At 37.4% G+C, this 26,279-nt stretch overlaps 3 protein-coding genes across 6 annotated transcripts; all 3 read left to right on the forward strand.

Annotated features, from left to right (window-relative positions):
- Nucleotides 1-757: 757 nt before the first annotated feature.
- Nucleotides 758-3,414, forward strand: LOC113739564 (mitogen-activated protein kinase kinase 5-like). The gene has a single exon (XM_027266813.2). It carries the CDS (start codon nucleotides 1,491-1,493, stop codon nucleotides 2,619-2,621), a length of 1,131 nt encoding a protein of 376 aa, XP_027122614.1. The 5' UTR covers nucleotides 758-1,490; the 3' UTR covers nucleotides 2,622-3,414.
- A 9,618-nt stretch (nucleotides 3,415-13,032) lies between these two features.
- Nucleotides 13,033-19,288, forward strand: LOC113739562 (vacuolar cation/proton exchanger 3-like). Of its 4 annotated transcripts, none has more exons than XM_072045164.1 (13): nucleotides 13,111-13,178; nucleotides 14,223-14,276; nucleotides 14,367-14,676; nucleotides 14,825-14,892; nucleotides 15,001-15,029; nucleotides 15,316-15,512; nucleotides 15,660-15,872; nucleotides 16,090-16,218; nucleotides 17,207-17,323; nucleotides 17,398-17,451; nucleotides 17,732-17,848; nucleotides 18,192-18,285; nucleotides 18,693-19,288. In XM_072045164.1, the coding sequence occupies exons 3-13, from the start codon at nucleotides 14,392-14,394 to the stop codon at nucleotides 18,701-18,703; spliced, it is 1,314 nt and encodes a 437-aa protein (XP_071901265.1). In that variant the 5' UTR covers nucleotides 13,111-13,178; nucleotides 14,223-14,276; nucleotides 14,367-14,391; the 3' UTR covers nucleotides 18,704-19,288. The 4 variants fall into 4 exon arrangements, with proteins under 4 accessions (XP_071901266.1, XP_071901265.1, XP_027122612.1 ...); XM_027266811.2 differs by lacking the exon at nucleotides 13,111-13,178 and adding an exon at nucleotides 13,261-13,673; XM_072045165.1 differs by lacking the exon at nucleotides 14,223-14,276 and having other exon boundaries at nucleotides 13,033-13,178.
- A 2,121-nt stretch (nucleotides 19,289-21,409) lies between these two features.
- LOC113740043 (tyrosine-sulfated glycopeptide receptor 1-like) lies at nucleotides 21,410-25,412 on the forward strand. Its single transcript, XM_027267532.2, has one exon. The coding sequence runs from the start codon at nucleotides 21,931-21,933 to the stop codon at nucleotides 25,270-25,272; it is 3,342 nt and encodes a 1,113-aa protein (XP_027123333.1). The 5' UTR covers nucleotides 21,410-21,930; the 3' UTR covers nucleotides 25,273-25,412.
- Nucleotides 25,413-26,279: the final 867 nt, after the last annotated feature.

Genomic DNA, 26,279 nt, shown 5'->3' on the forward strand with positions numbered 1-26,279 from the left:
AATAGTTGTCTTCAGACGAATAAACTCTCTATAGAGCAATTGATCTCTACGCTACCAATTGCTACCAAAGCTGTAATTAATTTACCCATAACTTGCTGCTATGCCACCATATGCCACATTTTGCTGCTATTCCACCCTATCGCCCACTTGGTGGCCTGGCAATATGTACCATCATTCATACACATGAAATCAAAGCCCTTTTTTTTTTTTTTTTTCCTCCTCATCTTTGATACAGTAGTACTCCTATATGAGAGAATAAATGAGAGCTCAAAAAAAAAAAATTTATTTCAAACCTAAAGTACACTACTATTACTACTCCTACTCCTACTGCTGCTTATTCCCTCCCTTTTTTTATAACTGACGTTCAAGATTTTGCACACCAATTAAGAAAAATTTTTCATTGCTTAAATCTGTACACTACTTTCTTTTGTACCCTCATTAATTGTCCAATTTACTCATATTTTCTTTTACTAGAATACTAAATGATACTGTTTCACTAGGGCAAAAACAGTGTAAATTAACTCCCACCAAGCAATAATTATTAGGAATAATAATTAAGAACCCTATATTAGAAAAGAGAGATAAAAGGGTAAGATTATAAAAAAAATAATTAATACTGTATGGAGATAATAAAATGACAGATAAAAATACACTAGAATAAATTTCTTAAACATCTGTTATAAAAAATAAAAAATAAGAGGGGAGTATAAAATTAAAAATAAAATACAACTAGCAAAAGTCTCTCTCTCCTACCAAACTACTCGTACTCGTAGCTTTCTTTCTCTTTCACGACTCAATCAGACAGAAGTCACCCTTGTCTTTCTCTCCTTCCAAGAACCTTCCGCTCTCTCTCCGTCTTCAGGCTCTTCTCATCCTCTTCCCGTACTCGATTTTCTCTCGCTTCCATTTCCTTCCTCTCCCCTAATTGTACTCCTCCATTTCCCTCCCCCACCACCATGGGATGGGGCTGCCCTCTTTCTTGCAGAAACAACCCCCACCGTAACAATTAACAACCCCCCATCCACCCTGACCCGCCCAATAAACAATTATACCAGTTGCTAAAACACGAACCCCGCCCCCTCCCCTTCTTTCGTCCCAAGCTTTTCTTTTGCTAGAAAAATTTTAGTACTGCTACTTTCTAGTCCCAGATTTTATTTTGTATTTTTCTCTGGGTTTTCCTTTTTTTCTTTTTAGGGGGTTCGTTTATAGAAATTCCATTTCATTTTTGTCATCAATCAATAACCTAGACATCTATATCTTCAACGAAAGACAACCCAAAACAAACACGGGTGAGGGAATTTATTCCGGACCAATTGAAAACTGGGGGTGGGGGGGCAGTATCCGTCCGTCCGTCCGTCCGTTTGTTTATTGATACAGTGCTAGTTTTTCCTTCTTTTTTTTTTGGGGTGGAGATTTTTTGGAAGGTGGTTTAGATAATCCGTCGGTCGGTCGGTCAAATCAATCCAAACACCCCTAGAGGAGAGCTAATCATGCGACCGATTCAACCATCGCCGCCAGCCGCCTCCTCCGCGGCTACCCCTCCCTCTTCCTCCTCCTCCTCCTCCCCCGCATCAAATCGCAACCGCTCGCGGCGGCGCCCCGACCTTACTCTTCCGCTTCCCCAGCGAGACCCCAAGTTAGCTGTCCCCCTTCCCCTCCCGCCCACCTCCGCCCCATCCTCCTCCTCCACCTCCTCCTCCTGTTTTTCCCCTCCCCTAAACTTCTCCCAGCTGGAGAGGATCAATCGCATCGGCAGCGGCAGCGGCGGCACCGTCTACAAAGTCCTCCACCGTCCCACCAGCAAACTCTACGCCCTCAAGGTCATCTATGGCTACCTCGATGACTCTGTCCGCCTCCAGATCTGCCGCGAGATCGAGATCCTCCGCGACGTCGACAACCCCAACGTGGTTAGATGCCACGACATGAACGACCTCAACGGTGAAATCCAAGTCCTCCTCGAGTACATGGACAAGGGCTCCCTCGAGGGGATCCACATCCCCCACGAGCCCTCCCTTTCCGATCTCACTCGCCAGATTCTCTCCGGCTTGTACTATCTCCACAAGCGTAAGATCGTTCACCGGGATATTAAACCCTCCAACCTCCTCATCAACTCCAAGAGGACCGTTAAAATCGCCGACTTCGGCGTCTCCAGAATCCTAGCCCAGACTATGGATCCCTGCAATTCCTCCGTCGGCACTATTGCTTACATGAGTCCCGAGAGAATCAACACCGATCTGAATCATGGCAAGTACGACGGCTATGCGGGTGACATATGGAGCTTGGGCGTCAGCATACTGGAATTCTATTTGGGAAGGTTTCCGTTTGCGGTCGGCAGGCAAGGTGATTGGGCCACCCTCATGTGCGCCATTTGTATGTCGGACCCTCCGGAGGTGCCGCAGACGGCGTCCAGAGAGTTTAGGGATTTTATTGCTTCTTGTCTCCAGAGGGACCCTGCTAAGCGGTGGACCGCCGCGCAGTTGTTGCGCCATCCTTTCATCCTCCAGTACAGTTCTCCCAGCTCCTCCTTGGCTAGTGCTAGCTCCGCCAATAATCAAACCCAGGTGCTTCATCAGACCCACCAATTATTGCCTCCTCCACGTCCGCATTTTTCTTCTTCTTGATTTTTCTTGCCAGCCCCTGGGAAGAAAAGAAAAGTTTTTTTTTTTTTAATTTTACCCCCCCCCCCGCTCTCTCTCTCTCTCTTTTATTTGCGAGTTTCATTGTGTAAGTTTATTTTCATGAAATGGAGAAAATTACTGTTGGCCGATGTGATGGAATGGATAGTGGATGATGTATTTTAGGCAAAAAGAGAAGGAATAGAAATTTGGCGAAATGGGCAAAGTTTTAATTTGAAAGGTTGTGTTTAGCTTATGGTTCAGTATCAATCATTCAAATTTGCCTTTTGATGATGTTTTGCCATAAGGGGAAAATCTTTACTTTCGAGATTAGCTTGAGCTTGCTGCTGTTCTAGTTCTTCTCATTTGAGTAAGCAATTTGATGATCCATTGTATTCCAGCGCTGCTGGATGGATACTTTTGGTACATGGCATTTTGTGTGTCAATTGTGAGCACGAATGATTGATGTGTAAAGTGGCAAATAATTCTGTACCGGGAATCTTAGCTTGAGAAAAGAATGGCAAGGTTGATTCCTGTAGTTTGATAATTGTAGCTGGAAATTGGTATATTTTTATCAGTTTGACTTAGAACAGTCAGTTTCAAGTCCTATGTTGGGGCTATGTTTGCATGCATAGCCCGGGATTAGGTAGTGCAGAGCATTGCTTGAGTTAGGTTTCATTTGCCTTTTGAGAATATCTTGTATGTGAATGCGGAAGAACCTATTACTTGGTGGTGGTGTATCAATTTCTCTTTTTAAGGGAGGACAATTCCAATAACGTGAAAAGTGAGACCTTTTTTTTTTGTTTCCCAGACACGTGCAAATTAGCTTTCCATTCCCCCCCCCCCTTTTTTAGTTTCCTAGTGAGATCAGTGCATGTTCATAATGCCTTTCCTTTACTTCTTATAGTTTTCATTTATTGGTGACACAAATTTTGTCTTCAATTGTTGTTGTTTTGTAATTCATGCACTGGGAAGCTGGATTACTCTTTTGGGTTTGGCAAGACTGGCTTCTTAAAAGTAGTCATTTTAGTTCAATTACTTGGTACTACTATACTAGCATCTGCTGGGACATTCTTAAATTAGGATTGCAATATGGATCTTCAAATCAAGGTTCTTCTTTTTCTTTCTTGCGTTTAAGGCTGTTCTACTTCTTCTGTTATTTTTCTTCTGGGAGGGAAGGAGGAAGGTGGGTATTTTTTTCGATTTTTGAATGGGGAGGGGGAGTTTCCAACAGTTTTCTGGTCTAGGGACCAGGAAAAGTCATTTGGCCTTGGTTGGTGGGGAATTGCTCATAGAAACTAAAGTTGAACTGTTCTTCTGCCGTGATAAGCAGTAGTATATGTTATGAAATTTTAGTGGGGAATAGGGGATCCCTTGTTTTAAGTTTAATAAAAAAAAAAAAAAAAAAAAAGATTCTCTTTGGGCATTAATTATGTAACGGGACAAAATGAAAGGGGCAGGTAAATGCCTAGCAGGTGATTAATGAAAGTTTTGAGATTGCCGGATTGTGTCCCTTGGATGAATGACCAATTCAACGAGACCAAGACTGGAGGCAGGGCAGCGTCAGACGTCCATGAGCAGAATAAGAGGGTAAAACTCATTGATGGAGGTGCAGTGGCCCAACCAATCAGAGAGAGAAAGCATTCTAGCCTGCTGGGAGCCGGTTCTGGGTCAACGTCGACAAAGATTCCTGCGTCAACATTATGTAAAAGTGACTTCTAAACAGTGGGAAAAAATTTTCGGTCAAATTTTTTATCTACTATTTTTTTAGTTTTTTAAGGAAAAAAAAAATTCATCAACAACAAGTACAAATGATACATATATTTTATGAAAAATATCAAAAGACAAACTCAAAATTATTAATGTAATAATAATTTTATTTTGAAAGTAAATTAAATCATTTACAATTGTTCATGACAAGTTTTCATATTTTGATAACGGTTTATAACCTTTTCATTTTGAACTTTACGAAATATATCTCTCTTAATATAAGTAACCTAATAATTATTAATCCTAGTGTCTTCTATTCTATTTTGTAATCGATTTTTTTACTGTCATTCAAAAATCCTTTAAACGATAACTGTAATAACAGGTAAAATCAAAGATAATTTTAAAAGTATATATAAATCAATAGATACATAAAATTTCAGGGAGTACACTTGAAATTACATCAAATTTTTATAGGTATTATAGAAACTTAAGAGAGGCAGTGGGGGCCTATAAATCAATATATACATAAAATTCCTATAAACCAATAATATATACATAAAATTTCAGGAGACAGTTGAAATTACAACAAAGTTTTACAGGTATCATAAAAATTTAAAGCGGCAGTGTGCTCCCAGCGTAAATCCGCCGCTGCTTCTAAATGATGAATCCTCTTACTACTCCTACAGTCTCCAGTTGTTGCATTATGAAATGACAAGTAAGTATCAAAGGAACTATCCATGCAACTGTCAAATCTTATATTTGAGGAGGAAGAGAGGAGTGATCACACATACGCATTAGTAGACACTAGTCTACTTGTCGAAGCAGAGAGCTCTGAAGGAGGAAGAAGCCAATGATCTTTTCTGGCTGTCGATTTTTACCGCTCGGAATTCAAAAGTACCACGTGTCCTGCGTTGATAGAATAAACCGTCCAAGACCGGGTTATGTACCATAATATTTCAATTTTTTTAATCCCTAAAAAACATAATGTAGACTGTGATAAAAACTGGCCGAGTTTCCAGCTGGTAGTGGTTTATGACTTTAAAGTGTTCGAACGAGATGGTGGTGGTTAATCGCAGGGCCGCAATATTTTGTAAAAGTTCAAAAAGGCCTGTTCTCTTTGTTGTTAAATTTTGTGAGGTCATAAACGAATGGACTGGTATGATTGTGGAACGCTGAGCTGGATTAAGGCCTGTATACTTTGCCTTAGCTTTTCTACCTTGATTGTGACAAAGCCGTTTTTAAAAGGCCCAAAAAACCACACACACAGAGACTTCCAAACGGCCAGCTGACTCAGTTATAATAATTGGGCTAATATGACGGGACGGAGACAGAGAGCCCAACTTGTACTTTTCAACTTTCTGACCTTTGGTGGAGTTAAAGGGCGGATAGAAAATTCGGACCTGGGGTTTCAGTAAATTGTAGGTGTGGAGAATCCCGGACGATGCAAATCTGAGTGCCGATTTTAATCTGCATAACTTGTAAAAAGTCTTGGAAAAATACATTAATTATTATTATTAAGGATTGATGGAGGGTGTTATCGAGATGACAAGCTCCAGTGCAGCACACGACTCGTGTTAGGTACTACTGCTAGCATTAGTTTTCAGAGTAGCGTGCGATGCTGATGGACGTGCACACTCCGCCGTCAATCAAATCTATTAATTCCAACTTTTGCTAATGCAGATTACAGTGTATGGAACTTGAAGTCACTCGTGACGCCAAATCTCTCTGCCACTGTCTTTACAAGCGTCGAATTTGGGGCATAAACGCTGGTCAGCTCAATCGTTTGTATCGATTTTTGTCTAATTTCATAAGATGCACCTTACTTTCTTCGTGATGTAATTCACTTTTAACAAAAAGTAATTATAGAACCTATTTTTGTGAATCCCGTGCATGACATTAAATATGATGAACATGTATTGATTTTAGCCTTACATTTTCTTTATGACTAATCATGGTCATTAACTGCTCAGGGACAATCATTCTAATGTGTACTTTATTATGATCTCTATCATCTCAAACTGGTGTCCCATTTGACAAATGAGTTTTTTTAGATATTTGTCTAAAATTTTATTGTAACTAACTCTAGAATTTGCAAGAAAACTTTTTCAAGGGTGTAAAAACTTTCCTTTTTTCTTTTTCTTTTCTTTCTTCTACTATTCTTCTTCCCCATCACATCACTTCCCCATCCCACCACCACTGCTCTTCCTTCTCTCTCGCCCCAAAATTGGCCACCGTCGATAGCCTTTTTTTTTTTCTTCCATCTCTCTCCTCTTTCCCTTTTCCTCTTCCTCCTCTCTTATATCTTTTCTCTTTCTCCCCTCTTCTCCTTTCCCTTATGCTGCTACCCTCTTCTTCCCCTTTCCTTTCACCCTGGTTGTAGGGCTAGATGTGGCAAGGTAAGGGAGAGGGGAGTAGGAGAGGGAGGGAGGAGGAAGAGGAAAGGCGGCGGAGGAGGAAAAGAGAGAGAGAAAAAAAAAGAAAATAATGGTAGTGCTGGTACTGACGTCAACAATGATGGTAGTAGCTGAGTTGGGGAAAGGAAGAAGAAGAAAGAAAAAAAAATTGAATATTTTAAAAATATATTTTAAAATTTTTGAAAATGATCACTAAACAATTTAAAATGGCACGAGTTAGTCATTGAACCTCTTTTTTTTAGGCCAAAAAGTTCATTCAACTCCCTAAAACGAGTCTTTAGGATCACTTTATGCTAAATTAACCAAATTTGTAAGTTTTCAGGGGCAAAAATATTTAAATAATGCCACATTGCTCTCCTTACCATTCCTGCCGCGATAGCACCCTCTATCATCCTATGATTTAAATTTTGAGCTGACCTGACTAATCGAATCAAGAACCAAGCCATTTGGTCTAAATCTCTTTAAAATCGATAGTTAAATACTTAGTTAAACTCGATTAAAAATTGGGTTTGATTCGGAATTGGTAAATTTGATTAGAACTGGGTTTTTTTGTCCCAAAATTTCCATTTTGATGACCTTTTTTTTTTTTTTTTTTTTGAAAAACAAGCACCATGGAATAGATTAACTAGAAGCAAAGTAGCATAAAGTAAATGAGAAAGCATTGCGTTTTGTGAGAATCTAATGCCATATCCTCTACACTAAATTGAGGGATTTTTTAAAAGTCATTGAGAAAGTGTATAACTTCAAAATATCCAAACTAAAAAAAAAAAAAAGAAGAAACCAAACTCATTGCCATTCTGACAGCGTCTTCTTCTTCTTCACTTTTTTCCCCATTTCTTTGATCTCTGAACAACGCCAAGAATTAGTGTCAAACAAAGTCATAAACCTACATTAGAAGAAATTTTTCATTCTCTAAATTAACTAAGCCCGATTTCATGCAACTAAGTTTTGAAAGATTTGAAGTTAAATAGGAGGAAAAAATGGAAAAGAGCAAAGAAGGGAAGAGAACAAAGAGAAAGGAAAAAAGAAAATAATGAAGAAAAAGATAGTTTTTGTATGTATTTGATTTGTGTGGGATAAAAGAAAATAGGAGAGTTATGGACCTAATAGCGGATAGAAAGAAGAAAAAACAAAGTAGAAGAAGCAAATACAAGATGAAGAGCAAAGGAAGGGGCGGCTAAGAAAACTAAGATTGTGTTTGGATTGCATTTTTCATGGAAAAAATACTGTAGCGATGTGATGTATGTGAGGGAAAAAGGTAATAGGAATGTGATCACGAAAAATAACGTAATTTTCTGACGGAAAGTAGCAATCCAAATAAGGCCTAAGTCCCCGTTTGGATTGTATTTTTCGTCATTTTTTATGGAAAAATTACTGAAACGATTTGATGTATGTGAGGGAAAAAGATAATATCACGGAAAACGACGTAATTTTCTGGCGAAAAGCAACAATCCAAACAAGGTCGTCTAGTATTTATTATCTTTAGATGCCTTAAAATTAATAAATTCATTTTGACTCCACATTGTTTCAATAAAATATAAAATTAACCTGTTATAATTTCTAAATTACATTTTTTACCTATAACTTTTTAAAATTTTGAAGTGAAATGCTTTGGGTTAAGTTTAAACTCATCAAACCTATATATAAAGTTATAAGACACCAATTTCAGATTTTTTTATATATTATTTATATATATTTATGATATACTCATGATGTCATCCGTTTGACATCAGAGCTAATGGATTGAATTCATGATCCCTAAATGCTGAATGAGAAAAATGCAATTTTTGTATCCAAACTTTGGCCCATGAGCAGTTTTAGTCTCCAAATTTTGGATGAAAATAAATTCGGTATCCAATCTTTCAACTATTGAGTACATTTAGTATTGTTGACGGATTTTTTTCCGATTTGCTACCTGAAAAAAGTCATGTAATAATCATATATTCGGCAACTATTCTATAAAAAAAGCCAAAAAAAATGTAAAAATATCCTTTTTGACACTAAGTATCATGTAAAATATTCTTCTGATACTAAGTACTTAGTTTAAAAGCTAAAAAATTTTTCAAGTAAAATATATTTTTGACACTAAGTTTAAGGACTAATAATTTTCATCAAAAAGATTTTACATTTTTGGTATTTTTTTTATATAATAGTTGTCAGATATGTGACTATCATGTGACTCTTTATAGTAGCAATTTGAAAAAAAAATCGTTAAGGGGGCTAATTACTCAGATTATGGTCGAGAAAAAAAAAATTCGGACATGTACTGTCCTGACAAGTTTGTGGTACAAATCTATGGGTACCGGGCCGTGTCAGCGGGAAATTTTTTTTTAAAGCTGTCGGCTATGGGACAATGTCTGAAAAATTTGAGAGAGCCATCTGAATAAGGCCAAATATTCCTTCCAGCACAAGATTCTCCACGGCTTGACACCACTGCTGCCTTCTCATATTATAGCTTGTGGTCTGTTTGTGCCAAAATGATTGTCGAATTATCTCTCAATTAATTTAATTTGTTGATTCTTTTTGGTTGTTTTGTTTCTAGTTTTTTTTTACCGCGTAAATTCTTCAAACTTTATGGGTACGTTTGTATTCCTTGTTTTTTTCTTCTGTTTTTGAAAAACTGTTTTTTACATTCTAAATGTTACAGTAAATATATATTTCAAAAACAATTTCAAAAACACCATATCCAAACATTATATCAAAAACAACTCCAAATATGCATATTTAATATGTATATTTCAATTATGTATATTATATATATTATATTAATATAAATTGAAATATACAAATTGAAAATTATATATTTATATATTATATATTTATATATTATATTATATAAATATTTATATACATTAATATTATACATAATATTGTATATTATACATAATATAATATAATATACATAATATGTAATATTGTATACATAAATGTATAAATATTTATACATACTATATTATGTACATTATATTATAATATATACATTGTTAATGTACTTTCACTATTATGTACATTATTGTGTATAATAATGTATAATAATGTTATGTATAATATATAATATACATAATATGTAATAATGTATAAATGTATATTATGTATATTATATTATATATATACAATATTATGTATATTATATTATATATATACAATATTATGTATATTATACAAATTGTAAATTTTATGTTATATATTTACATATTATATATTATATAAATATTTATATAATGAAATATACAATAAATATTACAAATTAAAATATTATATAAACACCATATTTATAATATTAATAATTAACATTAATATATTATATATATTAAATATTTATATATTATATATTTACCTATTTATTTATTCATATTATAAATATTTTATTTTATTTAAAATATATTTTTATATATTTATAATATATTTATATAAATATTATATATTATATAAATTATATATAATATAATATATATTACATACATTATACATTATACATTATACATTTATATAAATGTACATTTATACATAATATATATATATTTATGTATATTTATAATATACATTTATATTATGTATTATATATAATATAATACATTTATACATTTATATTAATATACATAATATTAATACATTTATACATTTATATTAATTATATTAATACATTTATACATAACATTAATATATATTTATAATATATTCATTTATACATTTGTATAATATTCATTTATAATTTATACATTTATAATAATATGCACTTATACATTTATAAATATATTTATATTATCTATTATATATAATATAATACATTTATATATTTTTATATAAATATATAAATATATGTATTTATAAATATTTATAAATGTATTATAAATGCATAAATATATATTTGTATAAAAATATAAAATATAAAATATAAAATTTATAATTTATACATTTATATAATATTCATTTATAATTTATACATTTATAATAATATACATTTATACATTTATAAATATATTTATATTATGTATTATAAAATTTTTTTCCCTCCTTGTTTTTCACCTTTTAAACGGAGTTGGACTTTATGGACCCCAACTTTTATTAGAAAATTCACATTTAATAAGAAGTTGCAGTTGATTTCATTTTGTAAAATATTTTGCAAGAATCTCATTTATTGTTTTTACGTATATTATATCACAAAAATGTTACAATAAATAATTTTTAAAAATAATAGTCAATCCAGTTGGACTCAACAAACATGTATAAAAATCGTCAAAAAAAAACAATTTCAGGGAAACATGTAAGAAAGCTCCATTTGACAAGAAACTCAACCGTGGATATTTCCGTCCAATAGGGGTGGGTGAGTTGTTTTCTACCGGAAAATAAAAAATCTATATATTCATTTTTCGGTTTTTACATGGAATTTTTGTTTTTTCTGATCAATGCAAAGGATACTCCAATGGCTTAGTAGCATGAACCTGAGTTGCCTAGATTGACTAAGAAGTATTTTCTCTCTTCGAGTCTCACAACAAACAGCCCTTCTTTTTGTTGGACATCTTTCTTGTTGGACATTTACCTACTAGCCCGTTCATCGACTAGACTACGTACACAATTGTGAGCTCATCTCATTAAGCAACGGTATAAAAATTTAGACTGGCTGCCGGGCAGAGAGATTGGCTGCCGGGCTTCAGATATTGTCAGCTACCGGGCTGACATGTCAGCCCGGTAGCCGACAACTTTTTTTAAAAAAAAAAAATTTTCCCGCTACCAGACTGACACAGCTCGACAGCGGTGTCAGACCTAAAAAAAAAAAAATTGATTGACTTTTGGTACCGGGCTGATACGGCTCGATACCCATAAATTTGTACCACAAGCTTGTCAGAGCGATACATGTCCGAATTTTTCTTTTCTCGACCATAATCTGAGTAATTAGCCCGTTAAGGGTGTTACATGTAATCAAAGTTGAAAGTTTGAGTACCAAATTTATTTTTGTCCAAAATTTGAGTACTAAAACTGCTTATATATCAAAATTTGGATACCAAATCTCTATTTTTCTTGTGCTGAATTCTGCCGAGTCAGCAGTCGGTGCTAGTTTCAAAACGTAGCTGCCACCCCTTCATGTTCTCCTTCCCCTCCACCATTTCCCCTGCCACTTCCTTCTCTTCTTCCCGTCACCATTCATTATCAATAATGTCTCTTTGCATTGTTTTTCTCCTTCTCCTTCCTAACCATCGCCCCTTCCTCTTTTCTTTCCCTCCCTCCCTCTCTCCCATCACTCGCACCCTTTTATCAATATCATCATTTTCACTCTTTCCTTGCATCAAGATCATCATCGTCATGGGCATCGCTTCCCTTTTTGTCTTCTTGTTTGATATGAGGCTGTGATGACACTTCTCTTTCTCTCTGAGTTGTAAGTCGAGCATGGAGGTCTTGTAACTTAACTAAGCAACCCCCTGTGTTGAAATGGGCTCTCCATGCTCAAATACACTTGGACAGCGATAGCAACGCTCATTTTTTTTGCCTGACTTTCTTGACAGATTCGAGCCTTTCTTTTTTCCATATTTACTCGGATAGTTTTAGCTTTAACAGAATGAAGCAGCCAAGAGATGGGTTTTTGCTCCTTCTCTCTGCTTAGCTCGTGATTTTCTTTATTATCTGGTTCAAGGATTCTACCAGGTTTATATCATAAAATTCAGATCTAGTCGCGGGGATTGAAAGAGATGAGGGGGTGGGAGGAGAGGAGAGGAGAGAGAGTGCGACGGTGGAGTTGTGCAGAAGAATGGGGAAGGTGAAGAGGACAATAATAATTTAATGTTGTTGGTATATATATATATATATATATTTTATTAATTGTATTTACTTCCGATGAAGTTTGGCCAAAATACGTGCTGATTAGCTTCTAAAGTTTGGTTTTTCTTTAAAGAAAAATAGAGTAGTGTCAGACAGAATTGGACATTTTTACCCTTGAGAACTTACAATAGCAGGTCAAATTGCCTTTTTTTTTTTCCCCTCCTGTTAGTTTACCGATCAAAATGTTCGTTTAGGGATCTTTTTAGTTTAAAAAAAAAAAAAGATTCGGTAACAAATTCAGGCTATTTTAAATAGTTTAATGGCCATTTACTGGAAATTATACCAATAAAGAATAATCTCATCAGTGACGCTGAAGCTGATACGTGCTCTCGACCAAGGTGAAAACCAGCGGAGAGAAATGGTACAAGTTTTTAGTGGTACGATAATGGAGTTGCCAAAAAAGAAAAGAAAAGAAAGTATGAGTACTACGGGCGGTTTGTGGTTGGTCAGGGTCTTCAACCCTTCGGCTCCACATCTTTGGTTTGGATTGTCGGCGTACTTAGTAGCCGGTACCATCTTTCTTTCTTTACCAATATACAGTCCTCATTTTGCACAGCAGAGGTAGACATTTTAGCACTACTAGAATCTACGTATCCGTCCGGATTATTTTCTCGTCCATTGGCAAGTACGTACTAATATTATGTATGCTACTTTAGATTGGTCCCAACAAAGTTCGTTCATTTATGATGGACATTCATTTTTAAATATTATCATGTCTGTAAACCAGAAATTTAAAAGAAAAAAGCAAAGAAAAAACCCCCTTATGAATTGTTTACTAACTAATAATGACAAGTCTGAAGAAGCTAAACTTCCCAGAAGCTTCGTCTTCCCCAACCCATTCCCCCTGCTGCCCCTTGCCGGCCACTTAACGCCATCCCCCATTTCCTCTCTCTCTCAATCTCTTTCTGTCCTTCCGGAACAAGGAAATTTATCGCATTTTCCCTTCTTACCCCTCTCTTTCTTCTTCTCTCCCTCCTTCTCTCTTTTGTCTGTGGTTTCTTGCTTTTTATACAAATTTGAATTTTTCTTCACCTACCACATCTTGGGTTCAAGCTAGTTGCCCGATTAGTTCAAGGAAACTGTGGAATTAGATTATTCATAAGATTTTCGACCTAACCAGGTAAGATTTTTATAGATAGTTAAACGAATGTAAGTATCTTTATTGTCTTTTCTTCTTTCTAACTGCCTCATTTTTTGCTCTCTAGAATCCTGATCTGGGCTCCTCTATGCTTCTCTTTTCATTCATAATTATCTTTTCTATGCTGCTTCGAGCTTCATTTTTTTCTAATCACATATGTTGGGTTGCGATCTGCGTAGATAAAGACGGGATCTTTACATTAATCATTGCTGGTGTGAGTTGACCCTAGTTTTGACTAGCTGGGTACTTAAGTTGCCTTTCTTAGGATTTACCCACCTTTTCTCATCCATTCTGGTTTTTGTTTTAACCTCCTAGCTTGAGTAACTCAGAAATCAGGAGGCACCCCACAACTCGTTGATTGAAATGTAGTTTTTGGTAATTGCTTAACGGTAGAAAGTTAGAACTTTATCAGAACAAAATAGTTCCAGCGGTTCATATCTTACAGCAGTTTTCCGCTAACCGGTCCATATTTGGTCGTCCCAAATTCCCAATTGAGTATTTCGCTAATTGGAGAACTTTCTATCCTTGTAGGGATACTCTTGCTTTATGGTTAATTATCTTAGTTGATTCATTGAGGTGATTCGGGTGAGCCATTGTACTGATTTTGGTCTGTGCTGCTTATTTGTTGATAGCATTTTGAATCAAAGTTCACTGCCTTTCTTTTGCTCTTTTTAGTGTCTGGATTGGCAGTGGAGCTACCATGGGATCTGTAGAGATGAGGTCGACGGAGGACAAGGTAGACCTTGATTCTGATGAGGAGATTCCGTTTAGTTCGTCCCATTCTGCAATTAAAATGCAGTCCACGGATTGTGAGACGTCTCGGATCACATCTCCCAGACATCTTTCCCATCGATGGGTCTTAAGAAAGATGAACCATATCAGCCCCCTCAGGAGTATTTACGTTGTTCTAATTAAAGCAAAGATCAATATGCTACTCCCTTTTGGACCACTTGCAATACTGCTCCACTATTTAACGGGAAAGCAGGTAAGGGACATGAAATTGTCTCCTCAATCTCTCTTTTCATTAGATCTAATATGGAAGAGAGTGTGATAAAATTTAAATTTGCAGTCGCAGCTGTATCAGACATAGTACTTTGCTCATACATTTATTTCTTGGACTGCTTCATACTCAGGGATGGGTTTTCTTCTTCAGCTTAGTGGGAATTACACCTTTGGCTGAGCGTCTGGGGTATGCAACTGAGTAAGTGTTGGCTTCTCCAGTTTCCAGCTTTCAGCTGCTTTAGCTCCTTCTATTTTCCATATCTTAAAGACAGTCACTGAAATTGTATTCCATCAACTGCTACTGCAGGCAACTAGCATTCTATACTGGGTCTACAGGTAAAGCTTTCTTTCTTGGTCTTCTTCTTCTTCTTCTTCTTCTTCTTGTTCTCATCATCATCATCATCTCTGCAATGAGGACTCTTTTGATTATAGTGAAGTCTGCTTTTGTTAGCTGTTAGCTGCTGGCTAAGCTTTTTTTTTTTGGGTCAGTTACAAAGGTTCTCCTATGCGCCCAAGGGAAAACTATGAATCCATGTCTTCACATACATACTCTGTTGCATGCTATGTTTTTCTTTAACCTGGTTCTTTATCAGAAATAAATAATTTTTGGGTGAATATGCAGTGGGAGGCCTTCTAAATGCCACATTTGGTAATGCAACAGAAATGATAATTTCCATGTATGCATTGAAGAATGGGATGATTAGAGTTGTTCAACAATCACTACTTGGTTCTGTTTTGTCAAATATGCTACTAGTGCTTGGATGCGCCTTCTTCTGTGGTGGCATCGTTCATCGCCAGAAAGACCAGGAATTTAATAAGGTGCACTTTTTATTCATATCAATGCATATCTGCTGAGAATGCTGCTAATTCTTTGCTAGCACATCATCTTATTTGATGTAATTAATCATGTGGTGGAGTTAGCATAAAGATCCATGGTGAAAAACTGGAGTTTTTGGATTGTTTTAGGCCACTGCCCTGGTGAATTCAGGATTATTGCTGATGGCTGTTATGGGCTTACTGTTTCCAGCCGTTCTTCACTTTACCCACACAGAGCTGCATTCTGGGAAGTCAGAACTTGCACTTTCCAGATTTAGTAGCTGTATAATGCTGGTGGCATATGCTAGCTATCTTTTTTTTCAGCTGAGAAGTCACAGGAACCTATATGATATAATTGATTCGGTGGGTACCTCTATTGACTTATTCTTTTGGTCTTTCCTTGATACTTTTGACCTTCTCTTTGTTGAAACATCGCATCTGTATAGCTCATGATATGCACACTATGTAAAATTTTGTTCAGTGAAATGATTTATAATTTGATTACTAGACAAGTAGCAGCTGTGCAATCCAAAAGCCTCAAACCATTTTTCAATGGATAAATTTTTCTGCCTTTCTTCAGGAGCAGGACAATAATGCAGAAGATTCTGATGAGGCTCCTGAAATTAACCAGTGGGAAGCTATTGGTTGGCTTGCAATTTTGACTTTATGGATTTCTATACTATCGGGTTACCTTGTTGATGCCATTGAGGTAATCTCAGCCGTTTCTTTTCATTGCTGCTTCTCTTGTTCTTTTGTCCCTTGCTAATTTGTTGGGCTTCTGTCTTAAACTTACCATGTTTAGTGTTCCTAAAATTTCAAATACCTTTTTGGATACCTGGTAGAGTTAAACATTGCTAGTTTCGTTATCTTGAAGATGGTTTCTGGTCTACTGTTGGATTACTATATGAGGTATCGTATACTGAAGATGGTTTCTGGTCTACTGTTGGATTGCTATATAAATGGTAATACCTAGACAGTTGATGTTTTGTATATATTCAATGAATTGGTAGAGTAACAATGATTTGGAATGGATACAATCATAGGCCATATATATCAATATCCAGGGCTTCAATCCTTCATCAGTTGTTAAGATTTCTCCAGAATTATCTTTGTTTTCTGTTTAACTTTCTCTGGAATAAATGGATCTGTCTAACAGGTGCCTGTTGGACACTTGTTAAGATGTAGTTCGGGTGTTAAGTATTTGAAAATGTGAAGCTAATGATGGAAAGTGTATAAATGTAATGGTTTATTTTTTTTTGGATATAATTGGTTTCACTCATTAAGAAACTGTTTGAATTAAGTTGTTGGAGTTTTTAATAGCTTACATTTTCCTATTTATTGTGTGACATGTTGTATAAACTGTTTGATGATTAGCTTCTAGACTGAAAGTGTTTGACTTGATAGTAACTTGACTTTGTTGGACTAAGGAATCTGTTGCTGGTTTCTCTTTTAGCATTCCTTGGATCCAAATTGATGTTTTAGTTTTTAAAACCTATGCCAAGTGAAGGAGCTACAAGGCTAAAAACACAATGCTATGAGATTTCCGTGAAGAGTTTCAAGTGTACAAGGCTACATGGCTATAACTAACAGTGATTTCCTTGTACTCCTACTCAATGTGTTGACAGATGCTTAGAATGTCATGCTAAAACATGATTGCTTATGCCATTATACTTGAATTTGTTGCTTAATTTTTTCAGGGAGCATCTGATGCCCTGAACCTACCTATGGCTTTTATTAGTGTCATTTTGCTTCCAATAGTTGGGAATGCTGCAGAACATGCAAGTGCTATCATGTTTGCAATGAAAGATAAGCTTGTGAGTTTTGAAAAATTTTCTTGACTAGATCTTATTTGTTGCAATGCATGTCAATTTAGAGTCTGTTTTTGCAGGACATTACACTTGGAGTTGCCATTGGATCTTCTACTCAGATATCAATGTTTGTGGTAAGACCTGTGTACCCAGTTAATTAAACCCGAATACCTTGACATTTGTCAGGACTTCAGAACCTTATTGAACTTCTTTTTAACCAAATGTGATATTTTGCCAAGAAAGGGAGGACAAAAAGAAAATCTGCTACCTTTTCTTGCCACGACCTCCTTGGATACAAAAGTGATGCCATACATGGAAAATTTTTGTTACTAAAATGGATATTCTTATTTAATTGCTGTAGCTAGCCTATAAAATCATTGTAGCGTATTAATCTTATACTGCTGATAAATGCAGATTCCATTTTGTGTTGTTGTTGGTTGGTTTATGGGGCAACGGATGGACTTGAATTTCCAACTGTTTGAAACTGCTACACTTTTCATTACAGTGTTGGTGGTGGCATTTATGTTGCAGGTTTGCATATATTATTCTTTTGTAATCTCCATATTTCCTGATTGTTATCTCAATGTGATTGGGGAATCTAAAACATAAACTCTGCTAGACGTTTTTTCTTGCTGAAACATGTACAAAGTTAGATTGAATTGACTTGGACAAAAACTATGGGGTATAACAGTGAAATGGTACAATGGTGCAAGATGAAATTGACTGATGCTATTATTTAATAGTATATCAGAAATGTCTTATCTGTCTATTATCATCAGTGGTTAATAAGAAAATCACTTTAGTGGGACAGTAACGCTCCCTGATGGAAAGTAGTTTTTAGGACCACTTGATAACGTTTCTCTGGTAATTGCAGGAAGGGACATCAAACTATTTTAAAGGATTGATGCTTATTCTATGCTACCTCATTGTTGCTGCGAGTTTCTTTGTACATGTTGATCCCTCAAATGGTAAGTCACGGATGCTTAATTTTGAGACAGTAATAGTATCTCGACACTGGTAATATTTATCTCTGTGTTTTTTACAAAGCAAAAGCCGTGTTAACAGTGGACAAGGCAAATTTAGGGACTAAAGCAAGGGATGAGGTTTACTAATAACATCCTCTGGCCCGCCCAATAAGTTGTGGATTTCCTGCACATAGGCGCAAAACTATGTTGAAGGCTATCAAGAAATTGCAACATGCTTTGGTAGTTGGCTTAGTGTTTCATTTACTCTTGCCTTCTTGGTCATTATAGGTCGTCTCCAACAGTTTTATAGACTTGCCAAAGCTAAAAACGTGTTAGGATGAAACTGCAGAATCACTAGGCTTCTTAGCATGGAATTTTGTAATAATTTCTGCTTGTGCATCTTGTTGCAGATGACAATTAAATAGGTAGCGAGGAAGGATGTGACGCTCCAGGCAACAGTATTGGTTCCTGGTTTTGGGAAAGCATCATGGTCGTTGGTCAGTCCATCGGCCTGTTTTATGGCACGGGATATAGATTTTGCGTACTCACTCGTACATGTATGCAGCTTCACGCTTCCAAAAGAGCAGTCGGCTCGGTGCGCCTGGAAAAAAAGGGTGGTAAATAGTCAATTCTTGTATTTTCTGGCTTTGATTGTAATGAGAGATTAGAATTCTTTTCAACCAGCATTAGATCAAGCTGGTTTTTTTTTTTTTTTTTTTTGGGGGTGCTGAGAAGAAAAGAAATCGCTTCTCAGTTGACAAAGTTTAGGTGTTCCAAATCAAGAAGTGGAAGTTTTGCTGCTGTTCTTATTTTGGAAGGCCAATTCATTCATATCCTGCACAATAAATTGTGCTGTATGGACCAAAAATGACTCCTGTTTGGTCAAAAATGACTCCTGTTCTTATTTTGGAAGGCCAATTCATTCATATCCTGCACAATAAATTGTGCTGTATGGACCAAAAATGACTCCTGTTTGGTCAAATACAAAACGCCTAATTTCGGGCTCTTTTTCTTGGCTTCCACCACCATCATTGCGGGCGCATGGGGCCATTACGAAACAGGCGCACTTCGACATTAATTGGTTCTTGGTCCAATATTTTCTGAGTTCGGCCCGCTGAGCGGTAAGAGATGCCGTACTTGCTGATCCCACTTTTTCTGTTCTCTATTTTTATCCGCTTTTGTGTTTTTCTTCATTAGTACGCTTAAAATTCACCTGATTGCCACGTGAACGTACGCGTTTATATTTTTACTGCACCCCTTTATTTAGATTATTTTCTCGGATCAGTTGCGCTCTTTAAACAAGATTAAGACTATTAAGGAGTGTTTAGTGGTTAGCGATTAGCCAAATCCTTTAACTCTTCTCCAAAGAGGTGGACGGAATGCTATGCTTGCGCCCCTTTTTGTGAATTTACGCGTGCATGTCGCCGGAAGGCATCCTCCTAATGAGACCTTTGTATTGTACTCTTCTTGTAGAATAATAGTAGGATAGATTAAATTATATAAATATTATCGTTATAAAAAAAAAAAAAAAAAGAATAGACTGGCTGCAGTGTATCTTTAATCCATGCAGCCAGGCAGAAGCTGGTAAACTAATAGAAGAATTCTATTTTTTTTTTTTTTAAAAAGGAAGAATTTCTCTCAAAACCAAGTGTTTTCTTTTTGTTTTTCCGTCTAAATTTACAGTTTCATAAAAGGGATTTTCATCCCAAATATCAAGGGGGTTAAAAAATAGAAAAAAGATCCCAATACCTAGAACCCCCCAAAAAAAAAATTTTTTTTTTCCCAAAATGTTCCATGGCAAATTATTCCACATTATTATTTCTTGGTGGGGAATGCATTTCTACAACGTAGACCTGCGCAATATTGGTGAGGAAATGGTCATCCAGACATGACCCGACGAGGATCTGGCCTTGAGAAACTGTCTGTCCTCTTGCTTGCTCTGTCCACATGCGGTTTTCAATCAATTATTTTATATACTTAAACAAAACGTCAAATGGGTCTGGAACAAATAGGGGGTTTGTCAGACTAACAATCCCTTTTAATAATAAATAAATAATGCAGAGTACTTTTTCTTCTCTTTTTTTTTTTTTCCCGAAATATTTTATAACACACTCAAATCAGATTAATGGGCAGCAATTGGCCAGGTTCTGATCTGACCAGACCGGGTTGGGGGAGTTGGACGTTATGACCAAAGTACCAAGTGAGTGATTTTTTTTTTTTTTTTTTTTTTTTTTTTTTTTTTTTGGCGTAGGATGGTGGAGGTGAAGGGACGAAATGGTCCCTCCCTCTGTTTCTTGAGTTCAAACAGCATTTTTTTTGTTGTTGGACGGAAGAGCCAAATTCATGCACATCAAAAGTCAACTCACGTTGTTCAGGGATCTAAATATTACATAAAACCAACAATTTGAGAACTCCTTGCAGGACAATAATGCATGACTTGGCTGCACCCCGTAAAAAGAGTTACTTGCTACAGCTTGAATTTGGCATCCCGTAAAAAGAAAAGAAGCGAGAGTTTTTCTTTTTTTCCTGGCTGGTCAACGGCTGCAAGTTTGATTGAAGTCCCGTAATACGTTTGGACTGGGGGAATAAATTTAGGTACAGAGAGAAGAAGAGAAGACCAAAATATTCTATTTGTAGTTAGTTGTACTACACTTGACATGACATGTGCCCCTGGGCACCATCATTTTACACTTTTACCCACCATTAACCAAATGTCAACCTCCTCCTCCTCCTCCTCCTCCTCAACCATACATCAGCACCCAGCCCCCGCAGGCAGTAAACACTACTACTACTAGTAAAATACCCAATACGTATCTCGTGATCCATCTTCTCTACAGCAATTTTCTTTTGATCCCAAGAGCCATTCAGCGGCTTTGAGCATATAAAAACTAGCAAAGGAGTCACACACACACACACACACACACACTCCTTTTTCCCAAGGTGGTGGTGGTGGGGGATCAAGATTCAAGATTAGTAGTAGATTGCAAAAATGATTGTGTCAAATATTGCGATGACATCCGCGCGCAACCCGTGGTTAAAGTTATTAATCAAACGACAACGAGATTGCTTGCTACTTAGTGGTAGTTTTATGTGTAGGTAGAAGGATGAATATGAATATAGTATGCTAACAACAACAAGTTGATTGATCAACTTTGGTGGGAGCATACGAATCCAGTTCAGTGCGACTTGAAAGAAGGTTTAGTTTAATACAAAAAAGTAGTGCAGAGCCCACTATAATAATATGTCCTTATCCGGGCAAAGCAAGTTCCAGATACGCAGACGGAGCCTCTCTACGCTATTTATCTCTCCCATCCCAGGTTTCAACACAACATTACCATCCTACACGCTTTTACCTCATTCCTCCATCTTCCTATACAAATATCATAATATACAGAAAAGTCCACCACCTAGCCAGCCGTCCCAAAAGTAAACGCTTTTTAAGAATTCAGACCACAGCTTTTTAATATTGCTCCATGTCAACATCAACCACTATATCCTCTCTCTCTCTCTCTCTCTCTCTCTCCCTCATGGGGGGTATGACTAAAGTCTGCACAAACTAAGATGGAAGGGTTAGAATACCCCCATGATTGATTAAAACAGAGTAGTATCTTTTGGCATCTTCGACTGTCTTCTTCTTCTAATAATAATATGATCAAAGATGATAAGGAAACCTGCAGGCAATCTGGGCTGACTCCTCCTCCTCCTCCTCCTCCTCATCATCATCGCCATCACAGGGCAGCCATGCTCTTGTCCTCCTCTGTCCCTTCTTCCTCTCCTTCGTCTCACCTTACCACAGTCAATCCCTTTGGCTCCCTCTTTTCGGATGTGCTGCTGTCTCTGCTTGTCATAACTCTCTCTTGCTTTGCGACTGCCACCCATGCCTCCTGCAATCGCCTGGATCGTGACTCTTTATTATCCTTTTCCACCAACATAGCCAGCCCCTCATCTCCTTTGAATTGGACTATCTCGGTTGATTGCTGCATCTGGGAAGGCGTTCTTTGTGACAAAAGCGGTAGAGTCGCCGGTTTAAGGCTGGCATCAAGAGGGCTTGTCGGAACCATCTCTCCTTCACTCGCCAACCTCAGCAGTCTTTCTCAACTAAACCTCTCACGCAACCTCCTTTCTGGTCCTCTCCCAAATGGATTCTTCGTGTCCCTCAATCACCTGCAGGCGATTGATTTGAGCTACAACCGACTCTCCGGACATTTACCGCCTTCCGATAAGTTTCCAACAACAATCCAGCAAGTGGACTTCTCCAGCAACAAATTTAATGGAACCGTCCAATTTACATTTCTCCAGGAAGCAATAAACTTGGCAAGTTTCAATATCAGCAACAACAGCTTTTCTGGGTCCATTCCTTCATTCATCTGCAGCATTTCACCCTCCATTAGACTCCTTGATTGCTCTTTCAATCATTTCAGTGGCTCGATTCCCCAAGATGTTAAATATTGTTTAAATTTGGAGACTCTACGGGCAGGTTTCAATTCTCTCTCAGGTCCTCTTCCTCTTGCTATTTATAGCCTGTTGACTCTGCAAGAGATATCTTTACCTGGAAACAAACTGAATGGATCAATCAACCAAGATATTGCCGGACTCAACAAGCTCAGGATTTTTGAACTCTATGCTAACGAGATTACAGGTACAATCCCTCCAGAAATAGGAATGCTCTCCAACCTGGAAAATCTACTCCTTCACATAAACAAACTTCATGGTACTCTGCCACCATCTGTCACAAATTGCACAAGACTCAAACTGCTCAACCTAAGAGTCAACTTACTTGTTGGTGATCTTTCCAAATTTGATTTCTCCAAACTCACCCAACTTGTCACGATTGACTTGGGGAATAATTTTTTCAATGGTAGCCTGCCGGTAAGCCTTTTTTCGTGCAGATCATTGACAGCAGTTCGCCTGGCCACTAATCACCTGACCGGAGAGATCCCACCCCAGATACATGCACTACAATCTCTGTCTTTTCTCTCAATTTCCAATAACACACTAACCAATGTCACAAGTGCAATCAGAATTTTGACAGGTTGCAAGAATCTCAGTACACTGATTCTGTCAAAGAATTTTTATAATGAATCGTTGCCAGGTGATGACGGTTTAGTTGATTCTGAAGGATTTCAGAATCTCCAGATCCTTGGTTTAGGTGGTTGCCAATTCTCTGGTCAAGTTCCCAGTTGGCTGACTAAGCTGCAAAAGCTTGAGGTCCTCGACTTGTCAGTTAATAACCTCACAGGCTTAGTTCCAAGTTGGCTTGGAAATCTAACAGACCTTTTTTACTTAGATTTATCTCAGAACCTCCTCTCAGGAAACTTCCCTGCAGAACTTACTGGACTCCCAAGACTAGTGAGGCAGCAGGGTGCTGATCAAGTGGATCAGAGTTACTTAGAGTTGCCAGTCTTTGTTCAGCCTGAGAATGTCTCCAGCTTACAGTACAATCAGGTGTCTAACCTCCCCCCTGCTATATACCTGAATGGGAATAACCTCAGTGGCAACATACCCATTGAGATTGGCCAATTGAAGCGCATTCATGTCCTGGATCTCAGTCACAACAATTTTTCAGGCAGCATTCCCAACACGATATCTTATCTTACTAACTTGGAAAAGTTGGACCTTTCTAAAAACCATTTTTCTGGTGAAATTCCAGCTTCACTCCGGAACCTCCATTTTCTGTCTTCTTTCAGCGTTGCAAACAACAATCTTCAAGGCCCAATACCCGCAGGAGGCCAGTTTGATACCTTCCCCAATGCCAGCTTTGAAGGAAATTCAGGGTTGTGTGGCCGATTTCTACGCCCTTGTAGCAATCAATCACCAACTACAAACCCCTCAGCAACAAGAAAAAGCCCAAAGAGGAAAATAATTATTGGACTCATACTTGGAATCTGTTTTGGCATTGGATTCACTGTTTCTGTAGTGGCATTTTGGATATTTTCCAAGAGAAGGATCCTTCCTAAAGGCGATGCTGAAAAAACTGATCTGGATACACTTTCCTACAACTCTAATTCTGGACTGTCCACTGAGTTTGGAAAAGACACCAGCATAGTTGTCTTGTTTCCTGATAACACAAAGGATGTTAAGGATCTCACAGTATCAGAGTTACTGAAAGCCACAGACAACTTCAACCAAGCAAACATTGTTGGCTGTGGGGGTTTTGGTTTGGTTTACAAAGCAACTTTGACAAATGGCACACAGCTGGCTATTAAGAAGCTTTCAGGAGATACAGGGTTGATGGAAAGGGAATTCAAAGCAGAGGTGGAAGCATTATCAACAGCCCAGCACGAGAACCTAGTTGCTTTGCAAGGTTACTGTGTGCATGATGGGTTTAGATTACTGATATATTCGTATATGGAGAATGGTAGTCTAGACTACTGGTTACATGAGAAGCCCGATGGAGCAGCCCAACTTGATTGGCCAACCCGACTAAAAATTGCCCAGGGTGCAAGTTGTGGCTTGGCATACATGCACCAGATATGTGAGCCACATATCGTGCATCGCGACATAAAATCCAGTAACATCCTGCTGGATGAGAATTTTAAAGCACATGTGGCAGATTTTGGATTGTCTAGATTGATTCTTCCCTACCGAACACACGTAACCACTGAACTGGTAGGCACCCTAGGTTACATCCCACCAGAGTATAGTCAATCATGGATGGCCACTTTGAGAGGGGATGTTTACAGTTTTGGAGTTGTCATACTTGAATTACTGACGGGCAAGAGGCCTATGGAGATATTCAAGCCTAAAGTGTCAAGAGAATTGGTTGGATGGGTGCAGCAAATGAGAAATGATGGGAAACAAGATGAAATCTTTGATCCAGTACTGCACGGCAAGGGCTTTGAAGAAGATATGCTGCAAGTGCTTGATGTTGCCTGCATGTGTGTCAACCAAAATCCTGTCAAGCGGCCAACCATTACAGAAGTAGTTGATTGGCTCCATGACATAGGGTCCAAGAGACAGGCATCAAAAGAAGGGCAATTGTATAAATGAATAGAGAAACTCCAGAATTTGTTGTTAATACAAAACGTCAATGGCAGTTTTTTTCCCTTTTTTTTTTACCCCCTTCTGAAACGAGAAAAATATACGTAATGTTCAAGTGGAGGATTGTATAAAGCTAAATGTTGCTACCAGTTAGTCAAGCATACACTTCTAATATTGTCAACTAGAAGGAATTGATCGCTGTAGTTTCATGCAGGAGTGTCTTCTTGAAGTCTAAAAGGACCGATGAGTTCCTCTCTTTAACTATGGTTTTGGCCAGTAATGACGAAAATGAGTAAGGTTTGTCAGAGTTTGGCTTACAGCTACAAGATGACTTCTGGAAACTTGAATTGATTATCCAGATTCTCGCATTTAAGCTAACAAGCAAAAGAACAACAGCCGCAACCTTCTGCTGCTCCAACGAAAAATCAAGAGCTAATTGTCGTCTGTATAAAAGTTTGTGAAGCAGCAGGGGCCGGGACAAGTAGAATGTGGTTGAAAGGGTTTTGATGATTTAGCACGAGGTATAGACTCTCAAAATTAAAAGAAAAAAAAAACCAGAAAAATGTTAAGATAGACAAAGCACCATAATAACCAAAAAGGAAAAAAAAAAAAGGGTCTATTTGTTCGTGTGTGTGAATTGACAGGGAAGAAAGTAAAGAAAGGACTCATCTCATTCTCATTCCGTATTCGTACTTGTTAAAATGCTGCTGCATTTTGGTTTGGGCATTTTCACCGGTACCTGGCGGCCTATGGCGGCGGATTTCAATCCACAAACAGCTGCTCATCCCACCCAGTAACTATTAGTACTAAGTAATACTACTAACAAATGCCTGCGGCTTGAGGTGGCGGCGGCGGCGGCGCTAACTCCTCCGTTTTTCTCCCGATTTATGGCGCCAATCCTACAGTATGAGAAAGTTGAAACCTTGCCCCAAGGCCTCGTTTGGACGGAAATACTTGGAAAGAAAATACTGACACAGTTACCAACTTTTAATTGGAGGGGAAATAAACGGTTAAAA

The sequence above is a fragment of the Coffea arabica genome, chromosome 4c (genome assembly GCF_036785885.1).
Source record: "Coffea arabica cultivar ET-39 chromosome 4c, Coffea Arabica ET-39 HiFi, whole genome shotgun sequence".
Classification (NCBI taxonomy): domain Eukaryota; kingdom Viridiplantae; phylum Streptophyta; class Magnoliopsida; order Gentianales; family Rubiaceae; genus Coffea; species Coffea arabica.